Source organism: Peromyscus leucopus, chromosome 23 (genome assembly GCF_004664715.2).
Source record: "Peromyscus leucopus breed LL Stock chromosome 23, UCI_PerLeu_2.1, whole genome shotgun sequence".
NCBI lineage: Eukaryota > Metazoa > Chordata > Mammalia > Rodentia > Cricetidae > Peromyscus > Peromyscus leucopus.
Window position 1 is genome coordinate 3,413,106 of NC_051082.1, and position 17,327 is coordinate 3,430,432.

Sequence of the window (17,327 nt, forward strand, 5' to 3'; positions counted from 1 at the left end):
AGGGAAAGTGAAGACAGGGGTCGGAGACTTCCCAAGGCTCTCCTAGAACCTTCCATTCTGCCACATTCATCGCTGATAGGAGAGAGGATACAGGAGGCTGATGGACCTTGATGGCAGAGGACTCTCCGGTCACTCTGCCTGGAGGTCCTGGCCACCTCCTCTCATATGATCCCCACTTCCTGCTCCCAACACCACAGTAGGACGGAGCAGTGTCAGACAAGTGCATAGACCCAAGGCGGAGTCCAAGCTGACCTTCACCGACTACCAGTTATCCAGATGGCCTTCACCAGCTACCAGTTATCCAGATGACCTTCACCAACTACCAGGCATCCAGATGGCCTTTACCAACTACCAGGTATCCAGATAGCCTTCACTGACTACCAGGTATCCAGATGGCCTTCACCGACTACCAGGTATCCAGATGGCCTTCACTGACTACCAGTATCCGGATGGCCTTCACTGACTACCAGGTATCCAGATGGCCTTCACTGACTACCAGGTATCCAGATGGCCTTCACCAGCTACCAGGTATCCAGATGGCCTTCACTGACTACCAGGTATCCGGATGGCCTTCACTGACTACCAGGTATCCAGATGGCCTTCACTGACTACCAGGTATCCAGATGGCCTTCACCAGCTACCAGGTATCCAGATGGCCTTCACTGACTACCAGGTATCCAGATGGCCTTCACCAGCTACCAGGTATCCAGATGGCCTTCACTGACTCCGTCCCCCCCCCCCCACTACCAGGTATCCAGATGGCCTTCACTGACTACCAGGTATCCAGATGGCCTTCACCAGCTACCAGTATCCAGATGGCCTTCACTGACTACCAGGTATCCGGATGGCCTTCACTGACTACCAGGTATCCAGATGGCCTTCACTGACTACCAGGTATCCAGATGGCCTTCACCAGCTACCAGGTATCCAGATGGCCTTCACTGACTACCAGGTATCCAGATGGCCTTCACCAGCTACCAGGTATCCAGATGGCCTTCACTGACTACCAGGTATCCAGATGGCCTTCACCAGCTACCAGGTATCCAGATGGCCTTCACTGACTACCAGGTATCCAGATGGCCTTCACTGACTACCAGGTATCCAGATGGCCTTCACCAGCTACCAGGTATCCAGATGGCCTTCACTGACTACCAGGTATCCAGATGGCCTTCACTGACTACCAGGCACCCGGATGGCAGAACTCTTCTCTGTAATGCCACACATAGAAAGTATTTAAATATGTGTATGATTTGGCCAAAGCACAGAGGACCCGAAAGATGATTTCTACAATTAGAAGAGACATTTACAGGATATGAGGACCAACCCACAGAGCAATCAGAAGGCCTAGGGATTCCAATTCTGTATGAATGATGAGCCTAGAAATTGAAGAAGGAAGACGTGAGAGACCGGAGAGGTGGATGGGGACACCCAGCTCCACCAGACACCAGTGGCACAGGAAGAGGCGCCTCAGCCTGGCACACAGAAGGCCCTGAGTTTGGACCCCCAACACCACATAAAAGCCACTGTGATAGTGCATGTCCAACCCCAGATCTGAAATGGAAGTAGAGGCAGGTGGAACCCTGCAGATTGCTGGCCAGCCAGTCCATCTGAACCAATGAGTCTCAGCTTCAGCAAGAAACCCTACCTCAAAAACTTAAGGTGGAAAAGCCAGGCCTGGAGGCACACGCCTTTAATCCCAGCACTTGGGAGGTAGAAGCAGGTGGATCTCTAAGTCTGAAGCCAAACCTGGTCTACATAGTGAGTTCCAGGCCACACATACATGCCCAGTGTCTTAGTCGGGGCTACTGTTACTGTGACAAAACACCGTGACCAAAAGCAACTTGGGGAGGAAAGGGTTTATTTGGCGTATGCTTCCACATCACTGTTCATCACCAAAGTAAGTCAGGGCAGGAGCCTGGAGGCAGGGGCTGATGCAGAGGCCATGGAGGGGTGCTGCTTACTGGCTTGTTCCCCATGGCTGGCTCAACCTACTTTCTTAGAAACACCAGCCCAGGGATGGCTCCACCTACCATGGGCGGAGCCCTCCCCCACCAATCCCTGATTAAGAAGCTGCCCCACAGGCTTGCCCACAACCTGATCTTAGGGGGGCGTTTTTCTCAGTTGAGGCTCCCTCCTCTCCGGTGACTCCTGACATAAGACTATCCAGGTCACAGAGTCCGTCACACTTCTGTTCCCACTGCCGGTGTCCGCAGAGGGACACAGCGACAAGGAGACGGCCATGCTCACCTCCTTTCCCAACGGGAGCCTTCACACCTCATCGGTCTCTAATAAGAGGTTTTTTGAAATAGTGATTTTTATTAAGAATAAAGCTAAATACGTTATCTTTTCCTAGAAATGGAAGTTGAGGGGGGGCGGGGGTCAGCACTGCCTTTTTTCTGAGCAAACGCCCAGGTGGAAACCCTGTCTGGAAGCTGGGATGAGGCGATGCTGACCACAACTCCTTACTACACTCCAGCAAGGACGAACGCCACGCTCTTTCCCTGAGTTACCGAACCTCGCCCTCCTCATGGGGAACAAGGCTTCACCTGCAGATTTACTTGATCATAATTACCCTCCTCAGAGGCGCCAGAGGAGTCCCTGCGCTCTCACAGCCTCTGAGGACAGTCCTGATATCTCAGAGCTACACCAGTGACTAAGATCTCCTAACACGACCTTTCTCCAAAGTAAACAAAAGGTTTCATCCATGCCTTGTACAGTAAGAGGTGAGAGTGTGTTGGCTCTTCTGTTCAGCTGGGGGAGGTTCAGCCGTGCCGTGGGTAGAATGGCGAGCCCGGATTCACATCCTACATCCTGCACCCCGTACCCTGGGTCCCCTGCCATCCCTCCCCTGGTATCCTTGAGCATGTGTGAAGCAGGAGAATGGTATGCAGCTGCTGTGGCTACTACAGCAACACTTCAGGCACCAAGGCTGGCAGAGGCGATGTTGCCAGTGACATTATTTCCTGTGCCATTCATTACCCAGCAGACACGGTTCCTTGGTCAGGGTGTTGGGGGCCCCAGGGAGAAAAGCCCCCTATTTCTTCCAACCTCATGTCTCCCTCACGGCGTCTCCTCCAACCCTGACACCCTTCCCCGAGTCTCATCCTTGTCTTCCTGGGGGTTTGGGGAGAGCCAAGTTCTGGGCAAGTGTCTCCCAAGATTGTCTCTAAGAACAGATCATCAAAACAAGGACTGCCTGTACCTCAAAGAGACACACGGGGGCCCTGGATTTCAAGCATTTTACAGTGTTCCACTGGGCAGGACCCAAATTGATTGCTCCAGAACATCTGTTACCAAGGACCGGCAGCTGTGAGCATCCCGTGCCTCTCCAAGTCCCCGGCACAAATTAACTTTGACCAAGAATGAAATAATAGTGGAAAGGTCAGGACAAATTGCCTTTTGAATTTGTGCCTGTTGGGAAGAAGTGCTTTCTCTCTTGGAATGACTCCTATGGAAGACGAAATACTTTATTCCCAAGGCTCTAGGGGTTTGCTCGTTTGTTTGTTTGTTTGTCTGTCTGTCTGTGGTGCTGGGGGTGGGAGCGTTGCAGAGAGCCGCCACCTGGACACTCCCCACCGCTATCAGTACTCATCACATTTTCCAGGTTAGACTTCGGGCACAGAACAAAACCAGGAGCATCCTAAAAGCTGAGCAGGGAGGGCCATCTCAAGAGATCACGTGTAACGGCAGAGAGCCACACCCTTTCCACATTGGTCCCAGGGTTGGGGGGGGTAGGGGGGGGATTGTTTGACAGACAGGAGACACGAACAGCCATGTCACTTATGTGTTGCCAAGCGTGGACAGCTCTTCACGGGTCATGAGAAAGCTCTTCGAGAGCACAATGTGTTCCGCAAATGCAGAACCACAGAATCCTGCCGGTCCGGTCCGGGGTAGAACAGAGCAGTGGGGCACCCACACTTGAAAGCGAAGCTCTTGCCCGGGTCGACCCACTGTGTCTTGACTATTAGAGGCCCTAGTGGGAAGGGCCGTGTGGCGTGTCAGAATATCCCCGCGCCCGGCGTCTGAGAAACGGGTCCACCACTGCTACCGACTCAGGATAAGAAACAACCAACAGGGCCGGGGAGATAGCTCAGAAAATCAAGAGTGTGAGGACCTGAGTTCGGATCCCCAGAACCCGCATAAAGAGGGACAGGTGGAGCACATCTGTAATTTCAGTGTTGCTGTTACAGCAAGATGGGAGACAGAAGCTGGAAGTGTGTGGGTCAGCTGTCCCCGGCCCATGCAGCAGCGAGCAAGACCTGGCCGGCAAGGCGGAGCATGTGGACTGATAGTTGAGCTTGCTCTCTGGCCCACGGTCTCAGCCAGGTTCTTTCTGCTCTCCCGGTTATTCTGCACGAGTGATTGACCAGAGGGGCTTCCTAATGGAGGGCCCAACATCGTCAACGTCCAAGAAACCGAAAGGGCTTCTCAGGGGAAGACGAAGCCTCATTACTCAACTTCCTCCAGCCACGTGTGACTCCAGGTCAACTCAATAACATTCTGTTTGGAAAAGGTCAACAGAGAAGTGGACCCAGTGCGAAGAGCTGTCTTAGTTAACGGGAATGACTAAGAGCCTGACTCTCGGGGCCCTCGCCTGTGAGTTAGATCCAATTCAATCGGAACATTTCTTGTCACTGAGGCATACAATGGACACCGCAGATAAATGAGCTGGTTGAGGGTCACAGCCACCACCTCCAACAGGCCCCATTATCAGCCCCATTAGCCCAACAAATGTTTGGGTGAACTAAAGCAGAGATGTGATTTGAACAGCCTTCGGAGGATTTACACCCATCGGCCCGTTAATTGAATAATATGTCAACATAACAAAATGTTTGCCTCTTGCCTTCTCGGGGGAGGCCAACTCTCCCCTGGGCTCAGTGTTCCGTTTTCCCAGATCCCTCGTAACAGGCAAAGGAGGCTGGGCCCTGCAGACCAGTTTCGTTATCATTAACACGATACTGTCTGGTTCTGTTGAAAACTGGGAAGAGGCAGAGTCGCTTGAGATCAGGAAGCAGGAAGAATATGGACGGTGACCAGATAATTAGTTGGAAATATTAAAAAAAAAAAAATCAATAGTGACAGACCAACAGGCAAGTTCAAATACATGTTCCTCGTTAGGCAAACACAACTCTGAACAACGCCTTCCAGCAGCCAAGGCACCGGGAGGGACTGTCACCGGGGGGTCGTTACTCTTAAGGGCTGAAGTCACTAAGACGGACAGACAAGAGGGGGACAGACGGCCTGATTCAAGAGTCTGCCTGAAAACTGGCCACAGAAGAGCGGTCCTCGAGAGCGTCTCTCCCTGACTTGATTATCCTGCTGACGCCGCCCCTCAGCCTTAGAATGCCCGGGCTTTGCGAGCTCAACTGTATACACCACCACTTCTCCTTCGAAAGAAAGCATGACCAACGACAACGACGAAGACCGTGGGAACACAGAGGTGTCGGTACAGGGAAGTGAAGGCCCCGGGCACTGGGGTTGGTGTGCGCCCCAGGGTGAGAGTGCAGAGGAAAAGCCCAGCTAGGGTTCAAAATACCAAGAAAAAAAAAAGAGAGATGAGCAGACGGACCTTCCTAAATTTAGTCATCGTCTATCCCCCCTCCCCCACAGAACTCCCCATGAGTTGTGATTTATTGGTTTTATATATAGAAACCATACATATTTAAGATTCCCTGCCCCTCAACGGGGTGGGGGCAGAGGAAAGGGAGGAGAGAATGAAGAGGAGCTTTTTCTTGTCCCCCAAAGGGAGGGGTTTCAGCTGAAGCTTGAATCTGACTTGGGGAGTCCCGGGTCTTCCCCCTTCCCAATTACTAGAGATTCCAACCAAGTCCCATTTCCAGGGAGCTTCAGATAGGTTAAACTCCAGGAGGGCGTGGACTGACCACAGTCCACTGAGGTCCCCCCCTCATGGCTGGTTTACTCTGTCAGGGAGCAACATACCCCCAAAAACAGCAAGGGGCCAAGGCTTGGAAGGGAAGGCAAGCCAAAAATACCCAGCCAGCGCAGCTGTGTGTACAGTATGAATCTTCCCAGCAAACACAGCACAGGGATTTGATGCTCCCTGGATCACGGGGCTCACAAACACACACTTGGAAAAAAAAAAAAAACCAATCTGACCATCAGCAGTGAACGGTTCTTTGGGGGGCTGTGCATGTCGACTGCCTACCTCGCACATGTGAAACCCTGGGTCCCATCCCCAGCACCTCAAAATACTGAAAGAATAAACATGTCTGTTTCCCTTTACATCAAGGTAACATTGGTGCCACATGGGTGTGTCACACTTGGCCGTTTCAACGGGGGAGCAACTTTGGTTTAGATCCTTACAGAATTGCATGGTTCAGGGGATGGCCATAAAGTCGGAGCCGATTTTACTGTCAACTCCGGGGACTGTTGCTGTGCACGGTGTGTGGAGGGGGGGGGGGACACCACACCATCTCTGTCCCCCTCTCGGCAACTAACTGGCCGTGGGGTCAGTTAAGAAGAGAGCCCTCAGCCCTGCTCTGGAACCCCGGTGGGAACGCCCTGGGACAAGTCCAGCCCTAAGAAGCCATCACACCTCGGTAAAAAATCGATAATCAATCCGCGGGGATAAAAGGGCAACTTGGCAGGGAGGGGGTCGCCAGCCAGGGCCAATTCAGCGGGAACCTACAGTCTTGCAAGACCCGGCTGGACTCAAACAGTTCTGTCATCCTTTCCAGAAAGGGCAGGCCGCCAGGGGTCCAAGTTGAGTTAAGTGGTTCAGGTGAGGGAGCTGGTGACAGAGCTGGGAACGGCAGATCTTACTTACTGCTGCGGAGCGGCGGGGTGGGGGGGGGAGGACAGCGGGGAAAGGGGTTCCTGCAACCAGCACGGGACAGCGGGGCAGAGGGGAAGGGAGGGGACTGGAGGGATCGGAGAAGGCGGGAGAGGACCGGAGGGGACGGAGGGGACGGGAGGGGACGGGAGAGGGCGCGGAGGGCCAGACCCGTACCTGGGCTCCGGCAGGACGACCTTCTTGCTGGCGCGCGCAGCCGGCGCCGCCTTGCTCTTCTCCATGGCCATCAGGTAGCTGACGTCGGCCAGCACGGCCTCCAGGTCCGCCATGGCGGCTCCGCAGCTCCCGCCGCCCCGACGGGGCCACGGCGCGCCCGACGCGCGACCCCGACGCGGACCCCGAACGCACCGCCCCTTCCGCGGCTCCGCGCCCCAAGCCCGGCGGCGCGCCCTCAACCGTCCGCGGCCACGCGCTCCTGACCCAGCCTCTCAGGCACCAGGGACTTCCTCTCCCTCCTCCCCTCCCTCGCCCTCCTCCCTTTCCTCCCTCCCCTTCTCCTCACCCTTAGCTCCCCGGGGCGCAGCCCAGATTGCCCAGGACTCGGGGGACCATGCCAGGAGGGCTCCAATAGCACCCTGTCAACCAGGCACTTCCAGGAGTTACCCTGGAGCGGCCTCACCTGTGTTTTCAGGTGATGGCCAAAACCTGATGGAGGTCAGAGCTACTCCCCGGGGGGTGTCCCCAGCCACCAGCCCCACCCTCGACCTCCCTCTGTGAACCAAGCCAAGAGAAACCGAAATCGTGGAGAAAGTTGCTTGGCTACTGCTGCGCAAGGGTGAAGCGGGGTGAAGAGTCCCGCCCTGGAGCAGAGCTGGCCCTGGGGACCCAGCTGATGAAGCACTCTGGGTTCAAGGTCACAGCCGGCTTGCACTCAGGTGAAAGGCCCCAGGGTACGTGTCCAATGGGGGGCGGGGGGCTTAGGGCATTCTGGCTCTTGCGGGCTGACTACCAACTCAAGGGGCACAAGAGGAAGCGCCTCCTTGAGAGCTCCGCTCAGCCTCCTGGGTTTTCAGGGAAGTAGAACTGAGGCCGAAGAACTGAAGTAGACCCTGGGCAGTAGGGAATTTCCAGGGGCTTGCGCCTTCCATGGTGGTGACCTTTTCACTACCGCCCCCCAAACCCTGCCTGGGTCACTACTTATTTTTCTGCCGCCGGGCACACAGGTCCACACTCAGAATCCACGCCGCACCCATTAAGGGCCCAGAAGATCTGATGACATCCTCAGCTTGAAGTGTCTTTACCCACGCGGTCACTCACACGGCACAGTGAACCCCCGGTTTGACGAGAGCTGGAGTCAACGTTCTGTCCTTAGTTGAAGGGGTGATTACGGTCAAGTTTTGACTAGTTCTGGGGCTGTCCTTGCAGAAGCGGCTTGGGTCTGCCGTCACATGACCAGCTTTTGTTTTCTGACCTCTCTGTTTGCCAACTGACCAGTTTGACCAGAAGTTTCTCCAGCTCCGAGGCGCAGCACGTAGGGGGAGCAGAAAAGGTGGAGAGGGATGGGAAGGCCCTGAGGAGGAGCTGGGTCTGCCTGCCTCACAGCACCGGCATCACCTCATGGCGCCCACTGTGTATGTAAACCAGGCAGAGACAGGCCAAACTCAACTTCACCTGGGGCTTTCCACGTCCACCTCTTTTTCACCCAAAAATGGGAACACAGAATGTCTTGTCCACCGGAGGTGGAGGGAGGGGTAAGTTCCCAAAAAGCATGTTGCCTTTTTTTTTTTGTCTGAATCACTATAGTTTCTTCCCCAAAGGTTGTGTTTTTAAAGTCATCTGGGGGGTTTACAAATAAACCACCCTCCGGCCTCACTCACTTTCTTGACCTCTTGTGACCCGAGATGCTTGTTTTTGCTGGGTTCTTTTTCCCAGTTGTGGTGTGTAGTGAGCTAGGAAGCCTTGGTCTCCACTCAGTGGCTGGGAGACATCAGAGGTAGCATCTCGGCTCTCTCCTGGCTATGTTTTCACAGATGACCTGGCGACGAGACCAGTTACGACCAGATCTTTTGTGTCCACAGAAGGGGGACAGACAGCACCTGGAAATGTTCCTTTGGGCTGGGGAGAGGGCTCAGCCTGGAAAGAGCCTGCCACACAAACATGAGGACCTGTGTTCAATCCCCAGACCCCACATAGGATGCGTGGGTCCATGCTTGGAATCCCAGCACTGGGGAGGCGGGGCAGGCAGAGCTGGGGGGGGGGCTCACTGGCCAGCCAGCCTAGCTGAATCCGTGAATTCCAGACCATCAAGGGGCCAAGCCTCAGGAAACAAGATGAGTGGGGGGCCGACAAGGTGGCTCAGCAAGTGAGGGTGCTTGCCGCTAAGTGTGATGACCTGAGTTCAGTCCCCAGACCCCCCGGTGGGAGAAGAGAGCTGACACCTGAAAGGTGACCTCTGCCCTCTGCGTGGGTGTGTACATACACAGTAAGTAAGTGTAATTGTTTTTAAAAGTGCCAATTGGGAACAACACCCAAGTTTGTCATCTGGCTGCCCTTTTGAGCACACACACACACACACACACACACATACACATACACGTGAGCACACACGTGAGCACACACATGGGCAAGCGCCTTGCCTGACACCTAGCTGGCCCTCCATCAAGATCACCTCCTGCTCTGCTCACTCTCCTTTGCTAGAGAAGATTCCAAACCAGCGACTCACAGTTAAAGGCTGAAGCAGGAAGACCCCCCTTACCAAAAATAACATCTCCCTGGGGCATCTCAAAGGAACCAAAAATGGCAAAAGTGATGTCCATTTATAAACACAAGCAATTGCTTTTCCAACAGAAGGAACAGCATGTCCAAAAAAAAAAAAAAAAAAACGTGCCCCTGTTTCTGAGGCCCCTCATCATGTAAGTCAGCTGACTTCATGCCCAGGTACCACTTCCGGAGACAGTATTAGGTGGCCCACTCTGGCTTCCCTCGGCGGACTCCACCTCCCTCCTTCTCGTAGCTGGAACCTTTCGATGTGAAGCAGCTCTTCCTGTTCCCCGAAAACAAAGGGCCTTGATGACAGCGACATGGTTATCATAACTGAGCCTCTGAGTCCTGTCATTAAAAACACCAGCACCGCCAGCCTGCAGTCACTAGAAGGATGCAGAAAACAAACCGCCACCCACGTGTGTGCTCGGTGGGCAGGACTCCCTGGCAAACAATCATGGCCCAGCCCCCTCCACCCCCAAAGGACTGAAGCGCTCAGATGGCAAGCTGCTTCTGAGAATTGACAGAACTCCAGGGTTCCCACACAGTTCCCGGTGTGCTCTCTCTCTTTTCCACCACACTGCATCATTGGGGGGAGGGGGGGCGTGGCTGAGAATGGCACACTCCAGTCGCGGCTCCCCCCGACGGTGGCGAGAAGTCTCCGTGGGTAAAGACACTCTGTCAAACCTAAGTTCCATTCCTGAGACCGACGTGGTGGGAGTGGAGAAACCGCTGCACGTGTTCCTTGGCTCACACACGTACGCACAAGAGAGATTAGTAAGTGTGAAAACGTACTTTGGGACCCACCAGATTCTAGCAGCCTCTGAGGGGGAAGAGCTGAGGAGGGACGAGCTGGTCTCACTCATCTCGTGGTCGGAGCTTGCTGAGACTGTACACGTGATCCCTGGACGATGAAATGAAGGGGATGATGCAGAATGAAAAATTAGTCGCAAATGGATGGGAGTCAACTTCATTTGGAAGAGTTTGGACACAGCAGATGTGACATACACACACACACACACACACTAAAATCACACCACTTCCACTGATGCCGTCGGCTGGAGAAATCTCTCCAACAGCAGGTCCGCACCTGTAATTCTAGCCTTAGGGAGGCAGAGCAGGAGGATGATGGGGCAGGTTTGAGGCCAGCCTGGGCTACACAGTGAGTGTGAGGCCAGCCTGGGCTACATAGTAATACTCTATTTCAGAACACAGAACACAGGGCTAAGGAGATGGTAGGTGAAGGATAAGTTCAAAGACCAGAATTCCCCAAATTCATGGAGAAACGCCACGCGTGGATGGCGCGGCATCTGTCTTAACCACAGCCCTGGGAGGCGGATACGGGGTTGGCTGAGGGTCTGTTTTAAGCCCTTCGGTGAATGTGAGGTTCAGTTATTCTTCTCAGAATTCAAGGTGGAGAGTAACTGAAGAGGACACTAATGTCAACCACTGGCCTACACACACACACACACACACACACACACACAGAGAGAGAGAGAGAGGGGGGGGGGGCTCGGCGGTTGAGAACATCTCCTGCTGCTCCCGACTTCAGTTCCCAGTGCACACACTGAGCGGCTCACAGCCTCTTCTAACACCGGCTCTGGGCATCAGGAACTCAGGCTCCTCGGTACCCGGGACATTCACGATTCTCACTGTCACTAGTCCACGAGGGAAACGGGCTCTCTCCATCAGCAGGTTTTCAGCTGAACACACCTAATCCTGTACTCCAGTGCCCCCGCCACACCACCACCTACACAGACGCCGATGGCTGAGTGACGACGTAAAGACTGATTCTTGCCTCGGAGATGCGCTCTCTGTATGAGATTACCTAGGAGGTGATAGAGGCCTGGGGATGCAGCTCAGAGGTGAACCCCGGGGCCCTGGGTTTAAGGCCCAGCATCGCCAAAGAACATACATAAAAGAAGAAAAAATTTCACTTAAAATGTAAATGGACAGAGCAGGGCGTGGTGGCGCACGCCTTTAATCCCAGCTCTCGGGAGGCAGAGGCAGGCAGATCTCCGTGAGTTCAAGGCCAGCTTGGACTACACAGAGAAACCCTGTCTCAGAGGAGAAAAAAAAAAAGCAAATAAGCAAACAAAAGCAAACTTAAAGAGCCATAAAAGGATGGGGCTAAACCCTGAGCACTGGGTCCCTGCCACAGCTGAGTCCTACCCTGCTCTTCCTCAGCTTAGCTGGATCTGGGAGCTTCCATGCCGTGAACAGAGTGCGTGTAATCCTTCCTACACAAGAAGCACTCAGAAGAGATGCTAGAGAGAGTCAGAACGCACTCAGTGTCTGAGGCCAAGAGCCCCCGGAGATGGGATAGCCTAGAGAACATTCCAGAAGAAAGTCTGTCCTACTTTCTGTGTGGTTTTGTTGGCTGATATATACAGCAATCCTGGGCCTTTCCCGTGCCCTCAAGACAAGATTGGAATTGGGAGTATGCTGACCCCAGGGAAGGTGGAGAGTCAGGGTCCACACCGAGATCCACCCAGGACAGGAGGCCATGAAGGATCAAGGTACGTGCCAGAGAGCAGGACCTGGGCACATAGGGGAAAGCCCATAGGGGAATCAAATACTCGGTGCTGGGTAAGGGGTGGTCTGAGCCTTTCCATGGGACCTGAGTGACAGGCTGGCCTCTGGACCTTCCTTCTGTGCCCAATTCCCCCTGAAGGTCCACGTGACATTCCCCTGAGAAATGAGACCAAAATCAATTCTACAACACCCGCCCAGACCCCAGCCTGCTAAGCACTGTCTTGAGAGACATCCACGCCACCCTCTAATAAGCATCAGGCATTTGGGGGCCGCTGGACTGACTGCCCCATCACTGAGAGGCCACCTGCTCTATCCCTGGTCAGCAATTAACAATGACTCACTCTGCCTTCTAAGTAGAGACTTGAGGTCCCTTCCCAGGAAGTGTGGACAGCCCGGATCCTCTGGGAACCCGGAGCAGAGCTCTGGATGGAAAGGGAATGGAAGACAGGTCAAATCAGCTGACCCCAGAGGCCGGAGGTCCTGAGCGACCGGTGAGGAGACTGGTGGGTGGCTGAAGCTCCTCTAGGTGCAGAAGGAAAAGTGAAAATAAGTCATTCCTCCCATTATTGCCAGTTATTGTCAGTGATGAGGACGGTAATTAAGGTGTCAGCCTGCGGCCCGCTCCCCCAGCCCCTTCTCAGAGCCTGGGTCTCAGCAGCCAACGCCAGGCGTGGGAGTGTCGTCCATCTTCCATCCTGGACGCCTGTCTTTGCTTGGCTTCTCACTGCACAGCTCTCTGCTGTGGGGGGGGGGGGTGCGCGCGGGTGCATGTGCCTGAGTCTGCCTGTGTGCATGCTGGCTGCGGTTCCTCTCACAGAAGCCGCTGGGAAGCAAGCTTGCAGGCCTGCTGGGAGTCCTCCGAGCTCGGCCCTTCCTAGCTCTTTCCCCCTCCCCCTCATTCTGCTCTCTTCCTCTCTCTGGGCTGTCCACCTCCCCTGGCCCTTCTAGCCTCAACACGTTCTCCTTCTCTGCGTCCTCCTGAGTCCAAACTGGTTTTGCTGGGGTGTGGGATGCCTGCTCTCCAGAGGCCAATGCGGGAGGAAGGGCTTTGAGTCTGGGGCCAGCCTGAGCTACGAAGCTTAGACCCTGCCTCAACACACAAACACACAAGGCCTCCTGGGAGGATGGGGTAAGGGGCTGGGCTGAGAGGTGGCAAGAGCTGCTGGAGATGCGAACCAGTGAGGTCAGGCCTCATGGCCTGGGCACACAGGCTTACCCCAGGGTCCCTTGCACATAATTGTTTCTGGAATGAACTGAAAGCACAGAATTTCGCAGTAGCCATCCAGACTCCCGGAACCTGGTGGTTCTGAAGCATAGCCCTGTCAGTTCCCAAGGACCTCGTGCTCACTAGGCCGACCAGATGCGTTTGGGCCTACCTGCTCCAGCCCCGAAGCCCCAGCCCCAAAGCCTTCCCTCCTGCCCCTGCCGACAGCCACTGCCAACCTTCAACTCACTATTCTCATAACTTTTGGGAGACCTACCACGTGCCAGGGAGTCACACTCCATTCACCAGAAAGCCAGGTGCTGACGCGGTGATTAAGTCAAGAAATCTCCCCTTGAGTCCCTCAGAGGGCAAGTAAGGACTTGGGCATGACAGTAACACCAACGGCCGGCCATCCATCCATCCATCCATCCATCCACCCATCCACCCATCCACCCATCCACCCATCCACCCATCCACCCATCCAACCATCCACCCATCCACCCATCCACCCACCCACCATCCATCCATCCATCCATCCACCCATCCATCCATCCATCCACCCATCCATCCATCCACCCATCCATCCATCCATCCACTCACCCATCCATCCACTCACCCATCCATCCATCCATCCATCCATCCATCCATCCATCCATCCATCCATCCACTCACCCATCCATCCATCCACTCACCCATCCATCCATCCATCCATCCATCCATCCATCCACCCATCCATCCATCCATCCATCCACCCATCCACCCATCCACCCATCCATCTATCCATCCATCCATCATCCATCCATCCATCCATCCATCATCCATCCATCCATCCATCCACCCACCCACCCACCATCCACCCACCCATCCACCCATCCACAAATCCCTGTGTGCTGGCCACCACTCATTTAGGGAAATGTCCTAATTTATAGGGAGCACAGCCTCACCCCCACCCTCACTGTCACGAAGTAACCTTCTAGCCAGGACCTTAAAGTCAATTGATTGTTTGACTAAAGGGTGTTACATGGCCAAAGGGCACAGATGTCCTATAATAAGACTATTCACAGTGTGTGGGTGGGTAGGGGTGGGGGGGTGTCATCTCTGAGTAGATGCCACTTAAGCCGAGAATTAAAGGATGAAGAGAGGGGTAGAATGTAGCTCAGTGGGTAGCGTTTGCCCTGATCCACCTCCATATACAAAGCCCTGGGTTCGATCCCCAGAATCATCTAAACCAGGCATGATGGCGCATGTCTGAAATCCCAGCATTTGGGTGGTGGAGGCCAGAGGGCCCAAAGTTAAAGGTCTTTCTGGCTGTATAGTAAATTTGAAGCCGGCCTGGGCTATACAAGATCGTCTCTCAGAGAACAAGATGCTTTCAAGGGGACAGTGGAGCAGGGAACAGGGGCGTGAACCGGTACAGGGAAGGGATGGGACACGGGCCTGGAGGCCTTCAAGGCCCAGAGAGCATAGGGAGGGACACGATGCCATTCCATCACCCTGTGAAAAGAACTGGTTTCCTTCCACACCTTTAACATGGCCCCAGATGAGGCCAGAGAGGGGCTTGGGGGAGCCAGACCTTTCTGCAGGGCCCTCCCGGATAAACTGCTTTAAAGGGAAACCCAGAAAGCAAACAAGACAGCTCTGTCCGTCAGCCTTCATTTCTCTAAACAAGCAGCAGGCTGAGCCCATCCTGGGAAAGCAATTCCACCCAGGAAGTAGTCCTTGGAAAGAGAGAGGAGTTGGCTCAGCCTCCTCTCAGCGGAAGTGGTGGCGGGACCCATGTGTACTATGCAAATACAGCCACATGCAAACCAGACCTTGAGCCGATTGGCCCAGGACCAAAGTTCTCCAGGTCGCTGCTGCTGCTGCTGCTGCTGCTGCTGCTGCTGCTGCTGCTGCTGCTGCTGCTGAGCAGGGAGGGCAGAGACAGCACTGGCCTCTGGCCTTGGCTTGCCTGCTCCACTGCCGTGGCTCCACCAGCCCTGTTACTGCCACGTGGGCACACGACCAGGACTTTCCCAAGCCGAACCCTTGTTCTAGAAGCATTGCTACAGCTATAACCACCCACTTGAGAGTAGGAGCCAGGACGCCTGTGATCACGCTCGGCACCCAACAGGCAAGTGAGAAATCGGTTTCCTGAGACGTGGAACTGCCTCTCAGATTTGTGAGCGGGGGCTATGCTCAGAGGCTCATCGGCGGCTCGCCAGTTCCCAGAGCTTCTGTCCTGACCTCGTGGAGGGAAGGTTCTGGAGGAGACCTCGCTTGGCCACTTGGTTCCTGATCCCACCGTTTGCCGCCCCCCCCCGGGGGGAGTTAATTGCTGCTGTGTGGGAGAATGGCAGCCCTCTTGACAGCTCCACAGAGCTGACACAGGCTGTCCCCGTCTCTGCGTTAGGAGTTTAGGTGTGGCTCTGCAGGGTCCACTTCCCAGCGTCATCTCACAAGGGTGGCATCTAGAGTCATTCGGTGCTGTGATGTCAAGGGAGGCTTACCTGGGCAGGAATCCTCTTCCAGGTCCTTGCGTTGGCTTTGGAATATTGGGTTCTGGGCTTTGCATTTTCACTGACATCCCTCTGGGGGCTGAATCCTCTGTTCCTAGAGGCTCAACTCTGTTCCTTGCCCATCAGGACCTCCCCAACCTGGTCCCTTTGTCCTCAAGGGACCTCAGGATGGAAGCAGCAAGGACCAAATGCAGCCATGCCATCAAATCCACTCAAACGTGGCCGAGGCAGGTTGGTGCCACATTTCAGGTGGCTCCTGGAGTTCTCAACGCTACCCCAAAGCACTTTTTCCTGTACTCCTTCTTCCCACAGCCAGGATCCCTCGTGGGACTCCAGGCCACCTGCACATCTGGTTCTTCCTCTGCCTTCTGACGTCGGCTCAGGAGAGGTTAGATCCCCTTCCGTCCCCATGTTGAGATCCCAAATAATCAGTCCAAACCCCTGAAGACTGGGTTTTCTTCCAAGGACTTTGGAGGCACCCCACCTGCTTCGTTGACAACGGCCTGAGTTAAGGTGACCTGGTTTCCCTTGAGGCACTCTGGGGAGAGCCACCCCCCTCCCTCAGTCACCTCCCTCCCTCTCTCCCTCCCTCCCTCCCTCCTCCATCTTCTCATTTTCACCACATGATTAGACCTCTTTGACATTTTCTCAGCCTCTCCACAGCTGAGCACACTGCCAGAGTGTGGTAAACTGCTGCAATTACCCAGCTTAGCAGGCTCGCTCGCTCGCTCAGGCTCCGGGAAGGCCAGCCCTTCCCAGGGAAGCCAACAGGACCCACGCAGGTCTGCCTAAGACCGTGGAATTCAACCTTGAAGTGGCTCCACCAGCTGCCTCCCTGTGGACTAGGGCATCACAAGCAACACTCGGATTGCTTCGCTCACTTCAGTCACCCCAGGGACTCCTGGCTTTTGGGAGTCGGCACATTTCACCCTGAGACCCCGGGGTCATTTGGTAGAGCCTGGAAAAGAAACTGTAGGCTGCATTGTGAAATAACGAAGTGACAGAGAATGGAGTCCGTTTCTAGAGGGGACCACAAACACAGGAGTGTTTACGATTTCAGGAGATGTGTAAGCTGTGTGTGTGTGTGTGTGTTGTGTGTGTGTGTGTGTGTTTTGTGGTATATGTGGTGTGAAGTGTAGGGTGTGTGTGGTTTGTATGTGTGTGTGTGGTCTGTGTATGTAGTGTGGTGTGTATTTGTGTGTGTGCTTTCCACATCTGTGTGTGCACATGCATGTGGGTGTGTATATGTGTGTGTGAACATACATGTGTGTATGTGAACATGTATGTGCTAGGCTACTATACATACATACCTTTTCTTTGTTTAATGATGCTGGGAATTGAACCCAGGGTCTCCAGCATGCAAGGCAAGCACTCCACTGTTGAGTTTTTTGGTTTGTTTTGTTTTGTTTTGTTTTTGTTTTTTATCTTATTTCACGTTGGGGAGGGGCAGCATCTCACTCACTACTCACATACTCACTCTGTTGCCCTTGGCAGACCGTGACCCTTGCCATCCCCCTTCCTCAGCTCCCTGTGTGTCTGGAACTGCAGGTGTGCTTGTAGACTGTATGTCCTGCCT

General features: G+C 54.4%; 1 protein-coding gene and 3 long non-coding RNA genes across 5 annotated transcripts in view; 3 read left to right on the forward strand and 1 right to left on the reverse strand.

Annotated features, from left to right (window-relative positions):
- Nucleotides 1-7,172, reverse strand: part of Grk3 (G protein-coupled receptor kinase 3) — a 96,893-nt gene extending 89,721 nt beyond the window's left edge. Inside the window, exon 1 of the mRNA XM_028858804.2 lies at nucleotides 6,971-7,172. Within this exon, the coding sequence (XP_028714637.1) occupies nucleotides 6,971-7,083 (113 nt within the window). The 5' untranslated portion in view covers nucleotides 7,084-7,172. The remainder of the gene's footprint in view (nucleotides 1-6,970) is intronic.
- Nucleotides 7,173-7,271: 99 nt separating this feature from the next.
- LOC119086574 lies at nucleotides 7,272-8,626 on the forward strand. Of its 2 annotated transcripts, none has more exons than XR_005089886.1 (2): nucleotides 7,272-7,704; nucleotides 7,978-8,626. It is a non-coding gene; the product is annotated as an uncharacterized LOC119086574 (long non-coding RNA). The 2 variants fall into 2 exon arrangements; XR_005089885.1 differs by having other exon boundaries at nucleotides 7,272-7,689.
- Nucleotides 8,627-9,030: 404 nt separating this feature from the next.
- Nucleotides 9,031-13,024, forward strand: LOC119086575. The gene is made up of 4 exons (XR_005089887.1): nucleotides 9,031-9,236; nucleotides 11,207-11,349; nucleotides 11,908-12,033; nucleotides 12,189-13,024. It is a non-coding gene; the product is annotated as an uncharacterized LOC119086575 (long non-coding RNA).
- Nucleotides 13,025-14,118: 1,094 nt separating this feature from the next.
- On the forward strand, nucleotides 14,119-16,881 carry LOC119086553. Its single transcript, XR_005089860.1, has 3 exons — nucleotides 14,119-16,139; nucleotides 16,217-16,264; nucleotides 16,404-16,881. It is a non-coding gene; the product is annotated as an uncharacterized LOC119086553 (long non-coding RNA).
- The last annotated feature ends 446 nt before the right edge of the window (nucleotides 16,882-17,327 follow it).